Here is a 20,527-nt window from a genome sequence, read left to right as displayed (position 1 = left end):
AGCAGCTGGCTCCTCCGCTGTATCCCGGCAGCAGCGTTAGCAGCAGAGAAGCCGGACTTGCTCGAACGGTCTGCTGGAAAACCGAAGCTCAAGGACGTGGCGACGTGGCCCTGCCACAGCAGCCGCCCGTGGGCAAACAAATCAGTCTCCAGCGTGCCGCTGTCCAGCAACCTCGAATCTGTAGGGGAAGGGGGGCGGACACGACTCGCGGCAGTATTTTGAATTTGAGTGCAGTAACCGTTTTGGCCACATTCTTACCTACAGCGCCTTTAACGATCCGATTACATCGATGCAAAATGAAAACATTGATCCATATCGTAATCTTAAAGATACACCTTTATTTTGAAATTCACATAGCACATCTTGCACCATTTCTGGGCAAGCGCGCCTCCGCTCAAACAACAAACAGAGCTCAGAAATAAAATGGTCAAATAATATAATATCGCATCATATCGATCGCAGGCTGCTGAATCATATCGAATCGAAATCATATCGTGACAGACTTTGTGAAATCGGCAAACATCATATTGTCATCTAAACAAATCGATATAATATCGTATTGTGATGAAGCTGGTGATTTACACCCATACCTATTGTTGCACAACAATAATTCATCTAGCAGAACACTGAACAGTATCCAAATGTCGTTGCATTGCAAACAAAGCAATGTATGAAGGAAACAATTGAACATGTTGCTGACATTAAATGATCATTTTAAACTTTGTTCTTGAGAGCTGTGATTCGATTCTTAATGTAGAACTTTATGGCTAACCAATCTCTGTTTTTGAGAGCTACTTTTTCGAGTTCAAGGCACTTATCACAGTCGCTTTTCCCAGGAACACGACATGAAGTGATGAAGGACATCATGTGCGTCTCGACAGCACGGATCTCCTCTTTGTCCCATATCCTTCTCTTTAAAGGTCGACGACCTGTAAAACAATCAACACAAATAGATATGAATATTTCTGTGTTTCTCTGTGAGAGCATTTTTTGAGGAACAAAGGCCAAGGATAAATTAGCAAGTGCCTGTGTGGGTGCAATGCTGTCCATAGTATTAAAACAGAGCGGAAGAGATCCATAGACAGAAAGAATTTTTTTTGGTTTTGTGTTTGTAAATGGTATTTTAACCCTAATTCCACTTCCCCACATTGTGCGCAATCCACTGACACAAGTAAAACAAGTGGAGTGAGGGGCAATCAATGAGAGAGAGCTGCAAACTATAAACAGCTGTTTTTACACACCTCCCCTGTTGATTTTGATGCTCTGACCAAGGAAAGTAAATAAATAATCCATTTTTTGTGATGACAGTTTTGTTTAGTTTTAACATCGAGCACCTATAGGTGAAGTTGCCCAATGTGGTCCAGGCACTCTGGATTTTTGATGTGTTGCATTAGATTCCCATTAGATTACGTGACCTGCAGTGTTGGAAATGTACTCAGATCGGACTGTATTAACTCATCAGTATTAATGATGTACTTAATTAAAACACATTTAATGTATCAGATACTTTACTTAGTGGGACAGTTCACCACAAAATCAAAACATATTTTTCTCTGGCATTTAGTGTCATTTATAAATCTAGATTACCTTAGTGTGAACAGCAGAGTTTTGGAGATATCGGTTACAGAGATGTCTGTCTTCTCTCCAACTCTGGAACTAGATAGCACCAGTCCTGTGGCGCTCAAAGCACCAAAAAAAATTACATTTGAAACACTCACCCCCGTGTGTCTTTCCAGAAATCATGACCTAGTCACTCAAGATAATCTACCACCTAGTTGTGAGCTGTTTGGCGTCTTGTGTAACCAGGTCTTGACTTCTGTAACGAGACACTGATGTTACATTATTTGTATGTATTTTTGGTGCTTTGAGAACCACAGGACTAGTACCATCCAGTTCCATTATATCGGAGAGAAGACAGACATCTCTACGGCCGATATCTCCAAAACTCTGCACCACACGCCAAAACAGCAGAGATGGATTAACAGCGCTATCAGCCGGGAAATATGTCTTTTGATTTTGGGGTGAATTGTGCCACTGAGTAAAGGATCTGAGTACTTGCTCAAACGATGTTGGCTGCAAGATCTGGTGGGTAATCAAATATGATGCAACACCGGCCTGCAGCCCCTCGCATCTCCAAAACATTTCAGCTTTCTTAACAGACATCATTTGGATAAACTGACTACATATGGAGAATCTCATGGTTAATCTCTTAACTGGTTCTAAATTAGCCTGGCTCTGAACGAGCCCTGAACCTGCCTCAGTTGAAAAGGGGTAAATGAAAAAAGAGTTTATCATTGTCAATATTTTTGAGTTGAGCTCTGTTTGTCACAGTGCAGCACCATAAAGCACACTGACTCTCAAACAGTATATCAACCATACAGTAAGAAGTTTGACCAAAAACTTTACCTCTGTCTTTTTTTGGTGATCGGCTGCAATGGGCTTGTGGAGGTGTCATGGTGTCCTGCTTTGGTGCTGCATTCCCATGGCTCACATCTGGAATTGTTGTCTCGTTCTCTTCCCCCTCATTAAATGAGACTTGACTCTGTGAAAACCAGAAGAAAAAAGAAATTACAAAAAAATATAAATTATGAAGTATTAGTCACACCCTAGTGAATCCTGTGCTGTCCTGAGCTTGACCTAGGGAACAATATCAGGACCAAGTCGGACATATATTAAAGGAGCAATAAGCGAAATTCATCATTTCTAGATTGAAGGAATTAAAAAATTGCTATGTGAAGAACTAGAGGTGTAATTTCATCTGGAATATAGCATGACCTCACACACCCTCTCTCTGTGTTGATCTCCAGCCCCTTGTTTACAAGCCGGTCCGGCTGCATGTTCATGTACGTTCATGTGAATCCGAGCCCTGGTTTGTTATTCAGGTTAAAGTGGCAAGAAGCAGCAGGTTTATCGGGCAGCTGAGTGAAGCTGGGTGAAGTGGAGGCTGCGGAGTAAATACCGGGATGGGTTAATGTCCGGAGCTTGAGTTATTAGCGGCTCGGTCCCAGCAATGGGTCAGGCGTTACGGTTGCATTAGGTGAGTAAGTTAGCCTGGCAGCCCAGCTAACATTTTCAATTAGCATTGTAAAATGCTAGGCTACATTTTTGTAATATATTTGCTGAGATGGAGGTGAGGCTCAGTGACTAGAAGAGCTGGTAGAAGCGCTCCATAGCTGTAAGTTACTCCAATAGCCGGTGACAGCCGACTCGGCTAGAGACATCGCCGGATCTCGGCTAGTGCTAACACCGGGAGCTAACACTAACGTTCCTCCTCTTCTCCGTGAGTGAGAGCGATGTTTTAGCCTAGCGGGCAGCTGGCTCGCGGGCTGCCCGCTAGGCTAAAACATCGCTTCAGGTTAAAGTGGGAAGAAGCAGCGGGTTTATCAGGCAGCTGAGTGAAGCTGGGTGAAGTGGAGGCTGCGGAGGAAACACCGGGATGGGTTAATGTCCGGAGCTTGAGCAGCCCACAAGCCCGCCAGACTGCCCGCTAGGCTAAAACATCTGCTCTCCACCCCCCGCCCACTCGCCTCGTCTAGCAGAGGTAGAGGGAGGAGTGGCTCATGACGCACTTTGTTTTGGTCTACAGGCAGTGCACAACAGCAAACCTAGTGGTGAAACGATTTCGCTTTTTGCCCCTTTAAAGGATTGGAATTGGCTAAATTGAATCTAATCCAAATCAGATCCAGATTATACTGTATTCTATTTTGTACAGGGCACAGTGGTTACTGAATTTTGATTTCTGACACTGAGGCTGCACAAATTTGCCGAACTCCGAAGGCACTTATCATTAGCACAGCAATATACAAACAATCAGCTAGCAGGTTCTGATGTTTAGCCATATCATATCAGGAAGTTTATCAACTTAATCCAGGACCTCCAGTCTCTCAATAGTAGCTTATTAAATATAAGATCTGTCAGGTACATATTTAATAAACATTCAGGGAAATATAAAAGTCGGACGCTATATCTGCAGATACCCAACAGGCAAGGACTCAGATTGAGATCAGCCTTGGGGCAGAATATTCATTCTGTTCTGGGAGGCTACATTGAGACTCAGAACTTGGATGTGATGTCTAAAGTGTCCAAAAGAAATATATGTAATTGGAATTTAGAACAACGGATGTAAAGAAAAAAAGATGAATACATGACAATGCTCAAATGCATTAACATCACAATACCTGAGATTCATCAGAATCCGTGTAGTTTACAAGGGAAATAGTCGTTTGAATATTTTTCTTCGGAGGTTGGGGTTCTGGGTAATCTGAGCCCTTTAGAAAAAAAAAAGAAAAATATGTTAAACACACATGCACAAATGTATACATCTGCACATGAACAAGCATTTGAAAAGCATTTGAACATCTTTAACATTAACTTTATTTACTCATATAGGCAAGACATTATTTTATTTGAAAATTGATACTACAACTTGAAATGAAAGATTAATAATAAATTATTCAAAGAAAAGTGGAATGTCCCATTTCAACAGCCATTACTTTACTGTCCTGAAGAGTTGGCTCGCATTTAACTGCTCATGTTGAAATGGTCAGAAATAGTCAAATTAATTGCTTTCGTGGAGATGAAATGTGTCAGTCTAAAAAACATAAGAATTTTACAGTGATTTCAAACTTTTGAAAAATATTGTACATTAATCATTTGGAGAAAAACAATAATCCAATTAGATGGTGTGTGCTCTCTCTCTCTCTCTCTCATAATTAAATGTGCACAACGTTATTCACTTGCCATGGACCCAACAACTACATAAGACCTGAAAAGTGTGTGTGAGTGAAGTGGTTTGATTGGTATGAGACAAATTGACCTCAAGTTCAAAGACATGTGTCATACATGGAGTATAAATAAATATATATAAGTAAATATGTCTCCTGCTCTAATCATTTCAGTTGAGAACAAGTACAAGTGAAGTCTGACAGATAAACTACCCTGTGACCAACTGCTGCTTTGACTGGTAGAAAGCAAACTAACCTCAAGTTCAAGGACACATGTGATACATGGAGTTTGTTCAAGTTTATGGACAAAAAAGTGAAAATAAAGTAATTAAATGTGTACAATATTATTTACTTGACGCTGACCCCACAAATACAAGAGTCCTGACAAGTGTGTGTTATTCTAAAAGCACCGAGAATGGACCCCACAAATACAAGAGACCTGACAAGTGTGTGTTATTCTAAAAGCACCGAGACCAGACCCCACAAATACAAGAGACCTGACAAGTGTGTGGTGTGTCTAAAAGCACCGAGACTGGACACCATTAAATCACCAAAACCTGAGTGTGCTTATACTGATCTTAAGAAAGCTAAAATGTACCTTCAAGTGCAAACACTTCAACAATTAATTACAGACAGAAAGCTTAAAAACTAAAATCTGAACAACTGAAAGACAAGTAAAATAAACAGGACAAAAGATTACCTGCATCTGGGAGCATGGAGATGCCTGGGGAATCTGTTCTGTAGTTCTGGACATCTCAGTCTCAGAGGAGTCACTGGCAAGAGGTTGTCCTTCAACCTGAAGAATGAGTTCAATATCATAACTGAGAAGTTGGCCAGCAGTAACATCATTTCAGTTCAACAACAATGACTGGAGACAGATACAATGGACAACATGTTCAAATGTTTCCTGTATCTGACTCAGAAACATTCTTACTTCAAGTTGGTTCTCAGAGCTGTCATAAATATGTCTCCTGCTCTAATCGTTTCAGTTGAGAACAAGTACAAGTGAAATCTGACAGATAAACTACCCTGTGACCAACTGCTGCTTTGACTAGTAGAAAGCAAACTAACCTCAAGTTCAAGGACACATGTGATACATGGAGTTTGTTCAAGTTTATGGACAAAAAAGTGAAAATAAAGTAATTAAATGTGTACAATATTATTTACTTGGCGCGGACCCCACAAATACAAGAGACCTGACAAGTGTGTGTTATTCTAAAAGCAACGAGACTGGGCCCCACAACAACAACAGACCTGACAAGTGTGTGTTATTCTAAAAGCAACGAGACTGGACCCCACAAAAACAACAGACTTGACAAGTGTGTGGTGTGTCTAAAAGCACCGAGACTGGACACCATTAAATCACCAAAACCTGAGTGTGCTTATATTGATCTTAAGAAAGCTAAAATGTACCTTCAAGTGCAAACACTTCAACAGACAGAAAGCTTAAAAACTAAAATCTGAACAACTGAAAGACAAGTAAAACAATCAGGACAAAAGATTACCTGCATCTGGGAGCATGGAAATCCCTGGGGAATCTGTTCTGTAGTTCTGGACATCTCAGTCTCAGAGGAGTCACTGGCAAGAGGTTGTCCTTCAACCTGAAGAATGAGTTCAATATTGTAACTGAGAAGTTGGCCAGCAGTAACATCATTTCAGTTCAACAACAATGATTGGAGACAGATACAATGGACAACATGTTCAAATGTTTCCTGTATCTGACTCAGAAACATTCTTACTTCAAGTTGGTTCTCAGAGCTGTCATAAATATGTCTCCTGCTCTAATCGTTGTTGAGAACAAGTAAAAGTGAAGTCTGACAGATAAACTACCCTGTGACCAACTGCTGCTTTGACTAGTAGAAAGCAAACTAACCTCAAGTTTAAGGACACGTGTGATACATGGAGTTTGTTCAAGTTTATGGACAAAAAAGTGAAAATAAAGTAATTAAATGTGTACAATATTATTTACTTGGCGCGGACCCCACAAATACAAGAGACCTGACAAGTGTGTGGTGTGTCTAAAAGCACCAAAAATCAAGAAAATAGCTGACGGATTAATTGATTATGAAAATAATCATTAGTTGCAGCTCTAAATATCATACATAGAACATTATTTCTATGTTGCAGTGCAACTAAAAACTAGAATCCTTATTGGTTTGGTTCTTTAAGATACTTTCATTAGTTATTTTTCATTACTATTAATTGCTTTTTTTATTTTTTAAACAGGCTAAAATTAGAATGGCATTAGATTTGGAATTTTTAAATATAACTTAATATTTCTGGAGCAGTAACAGTAATGTTGATAACAGCAAAGTCACTATTTAAATACAACAATCTCTCACATGAGCGCAGTCTCATTTGTGTATCCACAGAAAATAGCTAGAAAAAGACACCTCGCTGCAGGACGCTGAGCTTCGTATCTCCCTTACAATCTGTCATATTACTAACAGATGATCACAATGTGATGTTATTTTAAATCATTCTCTACTTTCTAATCCCTCTGACAACACCCCTGTCCCGAATTTCACCCATTCTTACCTGACCGGAGAAAAAGTGGTACAGCGTGGACGTCAGCGCTAACAGCCCCGGGGCCCGTCTAATACCTGGTTTTGTTGCCTGTCCCTCACCATCGCTTCAGCACATAACCCTCACCTCAAATAAACAAGCGGCCCTGTCTCGCTTTGTCAACCCAAACTATCACCATTAATTTCACGCACAATCATAAATAAATCCCTCCTTGAGTTTCATTAACCACACACTTTTGTGTTTTATTAATTCAAGTCACGATAAAACTCACCAACCACAGTTTTCAACCAAACGTGCCTGAAGCAGCTAGCCACATTGTTAGCCAGTTAGCTAATTGGCTAACTTTACCTCGCTAGCATAATGTCGCTATCCGTCCGGTTGCCTTTCTAACTGTTTGAAAACAGAACTACTTCTGTTACTAACAAGAAATGATAACGTTTAAAAGCACTGTGATAATCCACTACTATAAGTTATACATCTTAATATTAACGTAGCGCAACTTACCTTTTCACAAACGATCCGGTCAGCCATCCACCGACGCGACAACTACCTGCTCTTAAGGTGAGTTAAGGTGCGCTTGTTATGTGTAGTGAGCACATCCTGTAAGGGTGGTCATGCTGTAACACGTACGACTCCGCATTCCGCCCAACTGGCATGTCACTATAGATATATCCATGCAACCCAATTTGTCTTTTTAACCCTTTGGGCCCTAGGCCTTTTTGGGGTATTTTTACTGCCTTTACTTTTAAGCTCATATCACAGTCATTATAAAGGCTACATACACATGCTATATCTTGTTTTTTTTCAGGACAATCTGGGCTATCCAGATTTGCCATCATTACATGTCCTATGTGTTTGTATTTCATATTAATGTTTATATCAATGGAAAAAAAACACAACAATCTGTGTGCCTAAATTCTTACATTTTTACATGTATCTCACCATAGCAAGTTGGAAGTTGACATATTCTGCCATATATGAAGAGGGGAGACTCTCTGGAATCTGGCAATATAAGAACCATGATGGTGGGACATTCTGTCACTTCACAGCTGTCCAAAACATGTGGTTTGTGCCAGGCGGACATGATTGCCAGTATTTTTTCATTATTGCAAGAAATTCCATTGACTCATTCACAAGTCAAAAATGTGTTTTATCTGAAAGAAACATGCAATATTTACATCTAAGATAATCATTCCTCACTATATGAAGTGACTGATAACAAGATCTGTATAATGGATCATAAAGAAATTCGTCAGGTTTTTATTTTGTAGATAATTGATCTGTATTTAAAGCTTGATGGGATGACAGCACAATGATGTGTGTAGTATCACTGGAAAGCTCTGCTCCTGCGCTTTCATGTGCTATATGTGGCATTTCTGTGTGAGCCTGCATTCGCGAGTAATCCATCCAAGAGTAATGTGTGTGCAAAGCTGTATGAAAGTTTAGTTATACATATTTTTAGTGTAACTTTATCATTGTTTTTCCTTGTGAAAACATTGGACTGGCGGTTCTGCTGTTTCACGTGATATGAGTGATGAACGTTTGCAGAGAAAATCCATAGAGAAGAACAGGTGTGAATTTGGACACACTTTGCGTCGTTAGGGCCCATAGGGACATATACATATATTCAAACTATTTATTCAAAAATAGATTCTTAACATTTTTTGCTTTATTAATATAGATTAACAAGATAGCCTGTAACACGTTTACATCTTCACTATTATTAATTATATTTATTTTTATACCTAATGTCTAGCCTCGCTTTTAAAAATCATTTATGTATGAATACTTTGGATATTGATATTGCCTTTACAATAAACCTATATTTAATCATTATCCAGTGCTGATAGTAAACTGTCTTTACAATTCGTCTCTCGTCTCGTCCTGCTGTCCTCCGTTTATCCGGGTCCGGGTCGCGGGGGCAGCAGCCTCAGCAAAGAAGCCCAGACAGTCCTCTCCTGAGGCACTTTCCTCAGCTCTTCCGAGGGAACAATTAATTAATTAAATAATGAATTGCTTCAATTACAATAAAATTAGCTCTGTGTTGGCAGGTAATCAGTATTTTATCAACATTATGGGTATTATAACCATGATGTAGTGCTGATAGAAAGCTGTCTTTACAGTGAATTAATTTCTAGGTTCAGTTACCTTAAAATAAGCTCTGTTCTATTTCATCCCTACTGACCGCCAGAGGGGGTGCTTAAGCACTGGATATCTCTGTCTTGCGCATGCACGGGTTGAGTACATATACCAACAAAGTCACCTGTGACCCTCATGTGACCCCAAGAAGCTTTAAGTTCCGGTGTCACCTGAGGATCTGTTCCTTAGATAAGACATTGACTGTGGGTGCGGGCGGTGGGAGGGGGTAGCGTTAGCAGTAGGAAGGGAGGGGGAACAGAGTGTTGGAAAACCGACCGACGGCCTGTATAGGCCCGGAACGGGATTCCTACACGGTTCCTTGTAGGTTCTGACAGGATGGCAGGGGATGGGGTTAGTGAGGACATAGAGCTACACGAGGAAGAGAACGAAAGGGAGAGCGGTTGGCAGGTGAAAGAGAGTGTGAAGAAGAGGAAGAAAAGTAATAGTAGTAAGGACGTGGACAGTGGAAGTAGTAGTAATGGAAGTGGCAGTGAGAATGAGGAGGAACAGAGAAGGAGGTCAGGAATGATCAATATAGTGGTGAGGTTTGAAGGAGAGGGGGGAGTTAAAAAAATGGATCTAGTTAAGCTAACTAAAATCCTGAGAGCTGAGGTAGGAGAGGTGAAGTATGCAAACTATAGGCCTATTGCCCTGACATCAAATGTCTGCAAACTGATGGAGAGGATGGTCAATGAGAGACTTACGTATTACCTAGAGGAGAGAGGTATGGTGGCTCCTTATCAGAGTGGGTTTAGGAGGGGAAGGGGGACTATGGACCCAGTTCTTTGCCTGGAGGATGATGTCAGGAAAGCCCAGGTAAATAAAGAGACAGTGGCAGCAGTGTTCTTCGATGTAGAGAAGGCATATGACATGATGTGGAGAGAGGGCATGATGACTAAGCTGCACAAGCTGGGAATAGGAGGGAGAATGTTTAACTGGCTCATGGACTTTTTGAGGGGAAGATCCATACAGGTTAAAGTGGAATCTGAGATGTCTAGCCAGCATAGGGTAGAGAATGGGACACCCCAGGGAAGTGTGGTCAGCCCTTCTCTGTTTTCTGTAATTATAGTGGCTTCCTTTGTCACTCTCTGCGCATACTGGTCTGAAGGGCTTGTATGCATGCCAGTGTAGGCCCACAGGTGCTGGTGTAAGTGCACAAACACAGCAAAAATGTCCAAACATTTGCTTTTCTTTGTGCTGATTTATTGTTTACAGCCGAGGCAAAGTATAGACTGCTTTACCCAATACTCAATACATAATAACACGTTTCAATAATGACTTACGAGGAACAATACTCTGACCTGCGGCATTACACACCATGGCACGGTCAAAAACCGTATGGCTTCCCCAGCCTGCGCACCTGCGCTGATTAACCCACCTGACTATAGAGACAGAAAACCACAAGCCTGAACAGATACTGCCACCTACTGGCACAAACGTGCACAACACCCACAAGCAAAACAGAAAATGAACAACCTGGCTCCTACAGTAATGATAAAGATATTTTTGTAACTGTAGCAGGGGACATGGGAAGATCTTTGTTCGCAGATGATGGAGCTCTATGGAAAAGAGGGCGGAATGAAAGGCATGTGGTCAGCAAAATACAAGATGGGATCCGGCAGGTGGAGGAATGGGGGGTTGAAGTGGGGGTTTAAATTCTCAGTTGAAAAGACAAAGTATTTATTCACAAAGAAAAGAACCGGGGCAGAGTATGTGGTGGAGATGTATGGAAGTAACCTTGAGAGGATGGAGAGTTTCCGTTTTCTAGGAGTGCACTTTGACGCAAGACTGATGTGGAGAGAGCATGTGAGACAGGTGGAGGGGAAATGCAGGAAAGTGATAAATGTCATGAGATGCCTAGCAGGGGTGGAGTGGGGAGCCAACGTTGCGTCACTGATATATATATATATATATGTAGCCCTAATAAGATCAAGAATAGACTATGGGAGCATGGTGTATGGGTCAGCAGCAAAATCTGTGCTGGAGGGGCTGGACAGGATTCAAGTGCGGGCTCTGAGGATGTGCTTAGGGGCAGTCAGAACATCTCCAGTATGTGCTCTTCCAGTTGAAGCAGGGGAAATGCCATTTGAGCTACGCCGGAAATAGCTGGCAGTAAACTACTGGATAAACTTGAGGGGGCATGAAGAGAGTCATCCAACAAAAAAGATACTAGAGGCATGCTGGGAGAAAGAAAGGGCACAAAAACTAAGTTTTGGCTGGACAGGACATGCAACAGCAAGGGAGTTGGGCGTGTATGAAGATGAGTTTATTCCAACTGTAATATGGCCTGTGATACCTGTATGGATGCTAGAGCCTATGGTGGTTGACCTGAAAATGCTCGAGCTCAAGAAGAGCAGTGAAAGAATGAGTTCTATGAGTATGGGGAGTTCTATGACTATGTGCAGGTCTATACAGATGGGTCGAAGGATCCACACTCAAGACACACAGGGGCAGCAGTTGCAATACCCAGTCACAGAGAGGAGATGTGCAGAAGGACAACTAACAATCTGAGTGTATTCTCTGTTGAAATGTACGCCATATTGATGGCTTTGGATTGGGTAAGAGAGAGGGCAACAGACAAGGCTCTAATCTGCAGTGACTCAACATCAGGGCTTCACAGTCTTAGGGCAGGAACATCTGCAGACAGGATTTGTTATATGAAGTATTAGCAACACATACAGCAGTGAAGAAGCAAGGTAAAGATATAGTGGTTATGTGGGTCCCTGCTCACATTATTTGGTTACAGTTCCTGTCCAGTATGTTTTTAGTGCAAAAATACTGTAAGGTAGGGGTGAGTTCTTGTACAAAAATCTCTAAACATTTAGAGTGGGTCATGCTATTGCATTATACCAGTAAAGCCCCAGTTATCTGAATACCAACCGAATGGGCCATTTAACCAATGGTTACAGGCCGCCACTCCGAAATATCGCCATTCTGACGGTCCGCCATCCCGAATTCTGGTCCCTGAGTCCTGACAGTAAGCTATGGCGAGCCTGTAGAAGCCGTATTTCCCATGCATGTCAGAGTTTCATCGGGGACACATGCCAGTAATTGAAACATTACCTGTTTTTCAGCGAACTCTTCTGGTAATTTTATTAAAAGGCATGGCATATAGGTCCACAGTAACTTATTATTATTATTATTATTATTATTATTATTATTATTATTATCATTATTAACATTGGGTCTTATAAGAGTGAGCTACAATGAGTACCGGGCCATCAAATCACAGCATCCGTGGTGAGAGGACACGGAATTGTGTGCACTTTTACGCACGCGGGTCTAGGCGATCACGGATATTTGCCAGATGTATTACCTGTTTTAGATACATGGCTGTCCGTCCGTCCTTAGCACGAGTCATGCGCACCACTTCACCACCGACCCGTGCGTAAAAGCGCAAACAGTCCCTCAAGGAGGGACAGCCATGAGGCAATGAATGAGGAAATAATCGCCCGGGCCTTTAATCGGACCGGTGTTTAATACGCAAAATGGGGTCAACCCCCCTGTGGCTACTAGGTGCCCAGCGGCTATTTGCCACCAGGCGACTATTTGGAAACATATGGTAGATGTACAGATTAGACTAACAACAACAAAGGGGAAGAGTATTGTATGGAGGGAGATAATTAGAAAATGGCAGCAGCAGTGGGACCAGGGGATTAAAGGGAGACAATTATACATCCATCACAATAAAGTTGGCAGTACAAGGATAGGAGGGGGAGGAGGAAAGAGGAGAAGGTGATCAGCAGGCTAAGAATAGGACATACACATCTTAACAGCACATTATACATGATAGGGCAACATCCAATGTGACAGATGCCAAGAACTGGAGACAGTGGAGCATGTGATGGTCAGATGCAGAAAGTACACCGGAGAAAGAGCGGACATGGTGGAGGGAATGAAAGCAACAGGACTGACAACAGAGACAATGAAGAACATACTGGAGTGTGGAGTGAATGGAGGAAGGAGATTCTTAATCAGCTACCTAACAACAACAGGGCTGATGAAAAAAATATAATAGAATGAAAGATGCAGGAGCAAGGTAGACCCAGAAGATGGCAGTAATGCAACATAACGGATGCCAACCGCCGTAAAACTCCAAAGAAGAAGAAGAAGCAGCAGCAGAAGAAAAAGAAGAAGAAGAAGAAGAAGAAGAAGAAGAAGGATCTGTTCCTTTTCATCTTCTCGCTTGCATGAGAGGTCGCATCCGCTTCTTCTTGGATCAGTGTGAAATTATTCCGTTCAGGGGCTTCAAGGGGCTGTGACACGCTGACTTTCTTCATGGGAAGAGAAGGAAAAGACAACGCTGGAACTAGCGGTTAGTACACTTGTTGATTGTGTTGACAGCGGTGTTCACGCTCACGTCATCTTTCGACATTGTGTCGCAGCTTTGGCTGTTGTTTTCTGTTACTGTTGCCGGCTGTGGCGTTCACGCACACCAATGAGTAATATTACTATGCACAGCCTGTTGCTGTTGTTTTTTGTTTAGCTGCTATTGGCTACAGTGCTCACGCTAATGCTATAGTCACATCTTGAGCTGTAGCCTATACTCTGTATACATTTTCTGTATTTGTATTCAGTTAAGCCCGTTCACAGCTTGTGCTATTGTTTTGTGTTGACTTTTCCGGCTGTGGCGTTCACACCGTCAGGTGTATAAAGAAAAAAAAAAGAGGATAACTAAATAAAAGGAAACGCAGCTTCTGTTGTCATTTTGGTTTTTTCTTTTTGCTTTGTCTGCTACTATTGGCTACAGTGCTCACGCTTAACACTAGAACAGCCGGAATTCCTTAACTGCTAGAACTGCCGTGAGTGGTCATTTTGACCACTAGAGTCTAAACTCTATAATCCCTCATGATAAATACCCAGTTGAAAGATTAATGGATTAATTATGTTGTGATATCTTTAAAAACAACAAAATAACACCAAAATGTATATTTTAACAAATTTAGTTACACATTTATGAATATTCATCGTAAATCATATGAATTTATTCAGAACAGTGTTTTCCGTAGAGAATTCATTCAACATAGCAAAAAATAAACAACAAAAAACAATTAAAAATATTTGATTATAAAGCATTCAAATTTTAACATTTAGCCTATGACAGAAACATACCGAAAAAACTGGAAACAAACTGACTTAAATAAAAAAAGAGTCAAGAACAAAGCTAATGCTATAAAACAATAAAACGATTAAATTACACTAAATTATTTATTTGAATAACTTATATCAATTACATCAATTAAAAGCTGGAAACAAACCGATTTCAAGCTCCAGTAGGCAACATTGTTTTGGTATAATTGAGTAAAAATTTTAAAATATCCTCATAGCATAATGTAAATCAAGTGTTCTGAGACAAACAATAGGTTTCTGCACCTCACCATGGCTCTGTGTTCAGCCTCTAAAGAATCAGTATCGTGCCGATGTGCATCAACCAATCAAAGGTCAGCTCAGACCACTGCGTTCTTATTGGCTGTTCTACTGCATATGTGCGTTCCCGTGCCGCCGGCAGAAGGGGAGAGCAAGTGGTAATGGCAAACAGTGCACCAGGTAAAATAGCTATTCCAGCATTGGCTACAAGTGCCTACACGGCTAAACCCAAAAAAAGGAAGTTCCCCGGAGCCCCGGAGGGAGGGGAAGGGTGAGGTGGGGCCGGGCCCGGCCGGAGGGCACGAGGGTCGGCTGTGGGAGTGGAGCCGAGGAGAGGGAGAGCTGAGCCTCGGGAGTATGTGCGGGGCCGCGAGGGAGGGATGGATCAGGCTGCTGCGCGGTGAGGGAGACTCAAAAATGTTTTCAGGCTTTCTACCTACTGCAGCTTTAACTATTAAAAAAAAAAGACTCAAGCTGAGGCTATAGAATGAATAAAATGAATAAATTACACTAAATGATTTATATGAACTACTTACATCTATAGTACCTCAGTTAGGCTATTTAGCCTAATTGTCACAGTCAATACAAGTGACTTCTTTTCTCCCGGCACAGATACCACATACAGCTTTGCGGCATTTGCAGCAGGTGTCGGAGGTTTTGTTCTGGGTGCAGCTTCTCCGAACCTGGCACTGCCTCCGTTTCGGTGTCTGTTGCGGTTGTTGCCTCTGCTGCTGCAGACTCGCTCCATGTGCTGCCCTTTTGCCCTGCACAAACTCCACTCTCAACTCCTCTGCCAGTTGCTGCAAGAATTTTCTTCAGCCTATTTTGCTGCCAGTACACTCTTTGAAAAGGACGTGATCCCAGCCAGGTCCAATATGATACAACGCTCGACAGTGCGAGCATTTCACTCGCATTTGCAACTAAAAATAGGTGTGTGCGAACTGTAAAAAATATTTAGGGGCACATGTGTGCATAAAAAAATCAGCCGAAGCAGCCTATATTTTTTGTCTATAAAAAAATATGATAATCTAACCACAAATGTTGGAGGAACTCCAGCCACCTTCCCTCTTCCCTCTTCCCCGTGTGACACGCAGGCCCGGTTCTACGAGGGTGCATAAGCATGCATTGCACCCTTATTTTATGTGTTTGCATGCTCAGTTGAAAAGAGTGAAAAAAATGTTTTCCTGTTTTTTTGTTGTTTTTTAATTAATGTTGACATAACAATATAGAACACATTGATAGTGAAGTGCATATTCTATTTGCCAGTTTAGTTTTAATTCAATGGTCTTCAGTAACGTCACTATCAACGCTGTCTGTCATGACAAGTGTGCATGACTGCACGTTACTCATTTGCATCCAGCGCAGTTACCAGCCCGGCGACTGCTGCACCAGCCGGACGCAGCTTTCTGCTGTACCGTTAACAGCCTGTAACACAAATAACGTTAACGAGATCACCATGGATATTCGAAAATGGTTCAAGCAAAACACGACCAGCAACAAGTCAGACAATGGTAACGATGGTGAGACAGAGACTCAACCTCGACGTGAAGTTAGCCTAGCTGCTGGGGAGCAAGCAGCAGCCTCGTCCTGCTCACTCCTGCCCGAGCCGCTGCCTTCACCCCCAGCCCCAGAGTAGGCGCCCGGCTCATCCAAAGCACCGCCACCCAACGAGCTAGGTACAGAGGAACCACTTCAAGTGTGTTTACAGAAGAACATGTTTAAAAAAAGACACAGAAAAACAAATAACAAAAATAGGGCATATAAACAATACAATAAATTAGTTGGTGAGTAAGTTAGATGGTATGTGTCATGTTCAAAGGGGTAGGAAGAAGTTAAGAATGTTTCTATGTCCTACCACATTATAGTGTTTTTGCAAATTTGAAATAAAAAATAAAATAAAAAACTAGAAATTCAAACTAAGAATTGACAGCTGACAACACTGATTGTTATAGATAGAATTCCTAGTTTGAATTTCTATGTTTTATTTTCAGGGTAAGAAACATCTGTTGCTAGATGGTCTGATGGGTGAGGTAGCCCAGACTAAATGTAGCCTTTTCTTTGTTCTGCTACAATATGGCACTTGAAAGACCTTTAAATATTCTTGCTTGGCTGGTATCATCCCACTTGAAATGACTGGAAAATGCATAATTTAGTGTTGAATAACATGCCGGGCATGTGCACCCCCTCTGATATAAGATGCACCTCTAATCATTATTTTCTGGAACCGGCCCTGGTGACACAGTTATGGGCGGTTTTCCAAGCCACTGTCGGCACAATGAATATAAGTCCCACTGTTGGCAGGGTGGAAATAAGTCAAAGTGTGGCGGAGGCAGGGACGGTTTTTGCTATGGGCAATGTGGGCGACCGCCCAGGGCGCAATCTATGTAATGGACGACGCGGAGGCATTGCTTCCACACTTGAAGTGGTTCCTCTGTGACCAAATGTTTAGGTTAGAGTTAGCATCTCTGATATACAGACAGAAAAAGTGGGTTAGATGATGTATTACTGGCCATCTACCATAAGGTTTAGGCTCTTAAAAAGTATGAATATTATGGATATTGTTACTGCACTTACAGTAAACCCATTTTAACCCTAATTCAGTGCCAATAGTAAGCTGTCTTAATTTATTAAATAATTAATTGGTTCAATGACCTTTAAATTAGCTCTATGTTAGCAGCTACTCAGTGTAGTTAGCATAACCATGGCTAAATGTTTAGGTTAGAACAGTGTTTCCCAACCCTGATCCTCAGAGACCCCTGCCCTGCATGTTTTAGATGTTTCCCTGCTCCAACACACCTGACTCAAATGATCAAGGCAAGGCAAGGCAAGGCAATTTTATTTATATAGCACCATTCATACACAAGGCAATTCAATGTGCTTTACAAGAGAAATACATTAAAATAAAACATTAAAATAACAATAAAATTGTGTTTGAGATCATTAAAAACAAAAGCTAAAAGCAAGACAATAAATAGTTAAAAACAGTGCAGAAAATGCATTTAAAAAGCAAACATAAAGCAACAGCAGACAAATATAAAAACAATAGCTACAGATTATCCTAACAATAAGTTACATATCTAGTTCACTGGTAAACTGCAGTAAATAGTAATGTTTTAAGCCCTGATTTAAATGAGCTGACAGTTTCAGCCGACCTCAGATATTCTGGAAGTGGGGGGTTTGATGTAAAATTATGACAACCTAAAAATTGAATGTTTTTATAAATACACTATTTGTTCACTACACAACTGTAGCACAACTATACACACAACTGTAGCCTAATCTAATAACACAGTTTGCAGCCTGGCTGAGAGCACTTTATTTTTTTTTTGAAAAACAGCTCTCAGGCTCTGTCGTATGAGGTAGCCCATTGATGCTGCCTGTTCTTCAGGTTTGTCTTCACCTACACATAAAAACAATTAAAAGTGTGTTGAATACTGTTGATCTTGAATGTGCTCTTACACTGACCAGGTTGTCTGGAGGGGGGGGCGTGGTACACAGGTAGCAGGTGTCGCAAATTAATAAATGGCCCCCCCTTTACAGCACCACTGTCCGCACATATGTGTGTTGTTGACGGTGACAGCATGTATGTCGGCTTTGTCGAGTGCAGCACAATGCTGGTATATGACAACAAAAAGACGGGGACCTCGACACTTAAGAGGTACATGACAAAGGCTTGCCATGGAAAGAAAGGTGGGAATCAGCCTTCAATGTCCACGTTCGTATCCTTAAAAAAGTACAGTTAAAGGGACGGGCCGAGCTGGGCTCGGACAGAAGATGCACGGGCTCGGGTGGGGTCAGACTGGATCTTTTGGGCCCGATCTAAGCTTTACACAGCACTGAGGAATGCAGGAGAAACTTTAAGTGATGGCATGTTAACAGTGTGATCAAAGTGAGAGGAAGAGACAGCGGGAACATTAACGTTAACATTAGGGTCATTTTCACAGGCTTGAACAAAAAATGCATCAAACTTAACCTTGCTTAGGTAGACTACCTATCTCTCACCCTTTTCTCTCCCTCTACTTTGGACTGTCGTCTCTTTGCCTTCCCTCCACTCTTGAGCGCACCGCAGTACAGCCAGACAGGCAGGTGATGACTCCGGTGCAGCGTAGTGTCACATAACATTTCATGATGTTTAAATTATCATTTCAAACTCTGATTATGGTAAGTATATGTGCGCAAATATATATATATATATATATATATAGATAGATATATAGATAGATATAGATATATAGATATATATAGATATGGTGGCAGTGCGCCACAATCAATTACATGTAGCGGAAACCCTGATGAACCTGGAGTTTGGTTTTTCGCCACCTGCGTTCTGCTTTTCTACATTCTCGTTTTTGAGCTTTTACCCATGTGGCGTTCCTCCATGGTGGTTTTTTTCTTACCAGAGGCAACTTTGGCCTTCATGGGGGCAATATTGTCCATAAAACTATGAACCAGATCATTGACAGAGACTGAGGGCAGAGCTGGTGTGGGTGTAAAATCCTGGGTGAATAGTGTACAGGTGTTTTCGTTGATATAGCGTTTTCTGATTACCTCTGTTGTAATTTTACTGGTGTCGGCAGAGATGGCCATTTTAAAGAAAACACAGTAATGATCAGAAAAGGCAACATCAGTCACCACAACCTCGGAAATGTTGAGCCCTTTGGAGATAATTAGATCTAAAATATGTCCCTTATTGTGTGTTGGCTCTGTTACATGCTGGGAAAGTTCAAAGTTGTCCAGGATGTAGAAAAGTTCTTTCGCACTGCCATCTTTGGGATTATCAATATGAATATTAAAATCACCCACTATAACAACACAGTCAAAATCAATACAAACAACAAACAATAGTTTAGAAAAGTCACCAACAAAGTGTGCATATTTTGGAGGCCTGTAAATGGTTACTAATACTGCTTGACAGGAGGATCTGCAGTGCAACATATTCAAAAGACTCAAACTTCCCATATGACAACTGTTTGCACTGGTAAACATCCTCAAATAAAGTGGCTACTCCACCTCCTTTCTTAAGTTCTCTAACTGGGCTGATAAAATGGAAGTTCAGGGGGGCTGATTCAATAAGTACTGCTGCATTGTTGTTTTCATTTAACCAAGTTTCAATTAAAAACATAAAATCAAGGTTTCTCTTGATAATAAAATCATTAATTAATAGTGACTTGCCAGCCAGCCGTTGGCTCCTTGATGGTTGTGGTGAAGGGCAGGAGGGGGGTTGTTGGATCCCTGACTGGGACAGGGGCATCCTCTGAATGCCTTGGGTGATGTGGAGCAAAAGGTCAGGTGAAGGGGGAGAGATGCAGGCTGTCTGTCTCTGTGCCCCATACTTGTCCTTGGCTCTTATCTGTCCATTCTTGTTTTGGTATGGCCTTCCAAGAGCATGACATAGGTTGGCCCCGAGTAGTCTGCATCCAGTGATGTTCGGATGAATCCCATCACGCTGAAAGCGATCCTTACAGTTCCAAAAGATGTTAAAATTGTCAAAACTTTATCCCATGAGTGAAGCATGCCAATGTCAGCCATGTATTCAGGGCAAGGAGTCTGGTAAAAGACTCGATTCCTTTCCCCAGGGTTGGAATGGGGCCAGAAATGAACACAATTTGTGACTGACAGTCACTCACTTTCTCCAGGAGCAGGGAAAAGTCTTTTTTTCAGGATCTCAGAGTCAGTTTTTCTTCGTAGAATGTCAAAAGACCCAGCATGGATGATGATCCTCATGTTACTTGGGTGTGTAGAGAGGATCACTGGAAACAGCTCGGTTAGCT

At 41.6% G+C, this 20,527-nt stretch overlaps 1 protein-coding gene across 1 annotated transcript; it reads right to left on the bottom strand.

Annotated features, from left to right (window-relative positions):
• Positions 1–320: 320 nt before the first annotated feature.
• LOC144464598 (uncharacterized) lies at positions 321–8,857 on the bottom strand. The gene is made up of 6 exons (XM_078172105.1): positions 7,755–8,857; positions 6,230–6,325; positions 5,425–5,520; positions 4,179–4,268; positions 2,407–2,542; positions 321–929 (listed from the first exon to the last, which is right to left on the bottom strand). Exons 1-6 carry the CDS (start codon positions 7,779–7,781, stop codon positions 715–717), a joined length of 660 nt encoding a protein of 219 aa, XP_078028231.1. The 5' UTR covers positions 7,782–8,857; the 3' UTR covers positions 321–714.
• Positions 8,858–20,527: the final 11,670 nt, after the last annotated feature.

The sequence above is a fragment of the Epinephelus lanceolatus genome, chromosome 11 (assembly GCF_041903045.1).
Source record: "Epinephelus lanceolatus isolate andai-2023 chromosome 11, ASM4190304v1, whole genome shotgun sequence".
NCBI lineage: Eukaryota > Metazoa > Chordata > Actinopteri > Perciformes > Serranidae > Epinephelus > Epinephelus lanceolatus.
This window is presented reverse-complemented; position numbering and strand designations above follow the sequence as displayed.

What these genes read in the sequence shown, in the direction of transcription:
- LOC144464598 (XM_078172105.1), bottom strand. Translation starts at nt 7,781, where the DNA reads ATGGCTGACCGGATCGTTTGTGAAAAG. An exon ending in ACCGGATCGTTTGTGAAAAG is followed by an intron (nt 6,326 to 7,754) that starts GTAAGTTGCGCT and finishes CTCATTCTTCAG; the next exon opens with GTTGAAGGACAACCTCTTGC. An exon ending in CTCCATGCTCCCAGATGCAG is followed by an intron (nt 4,269 to 5,424) that starts GTAATCTTTTGT and finishes TTTTTTCTAAAG; the next exon opens with GGCTCAGATTACCCAGAACC.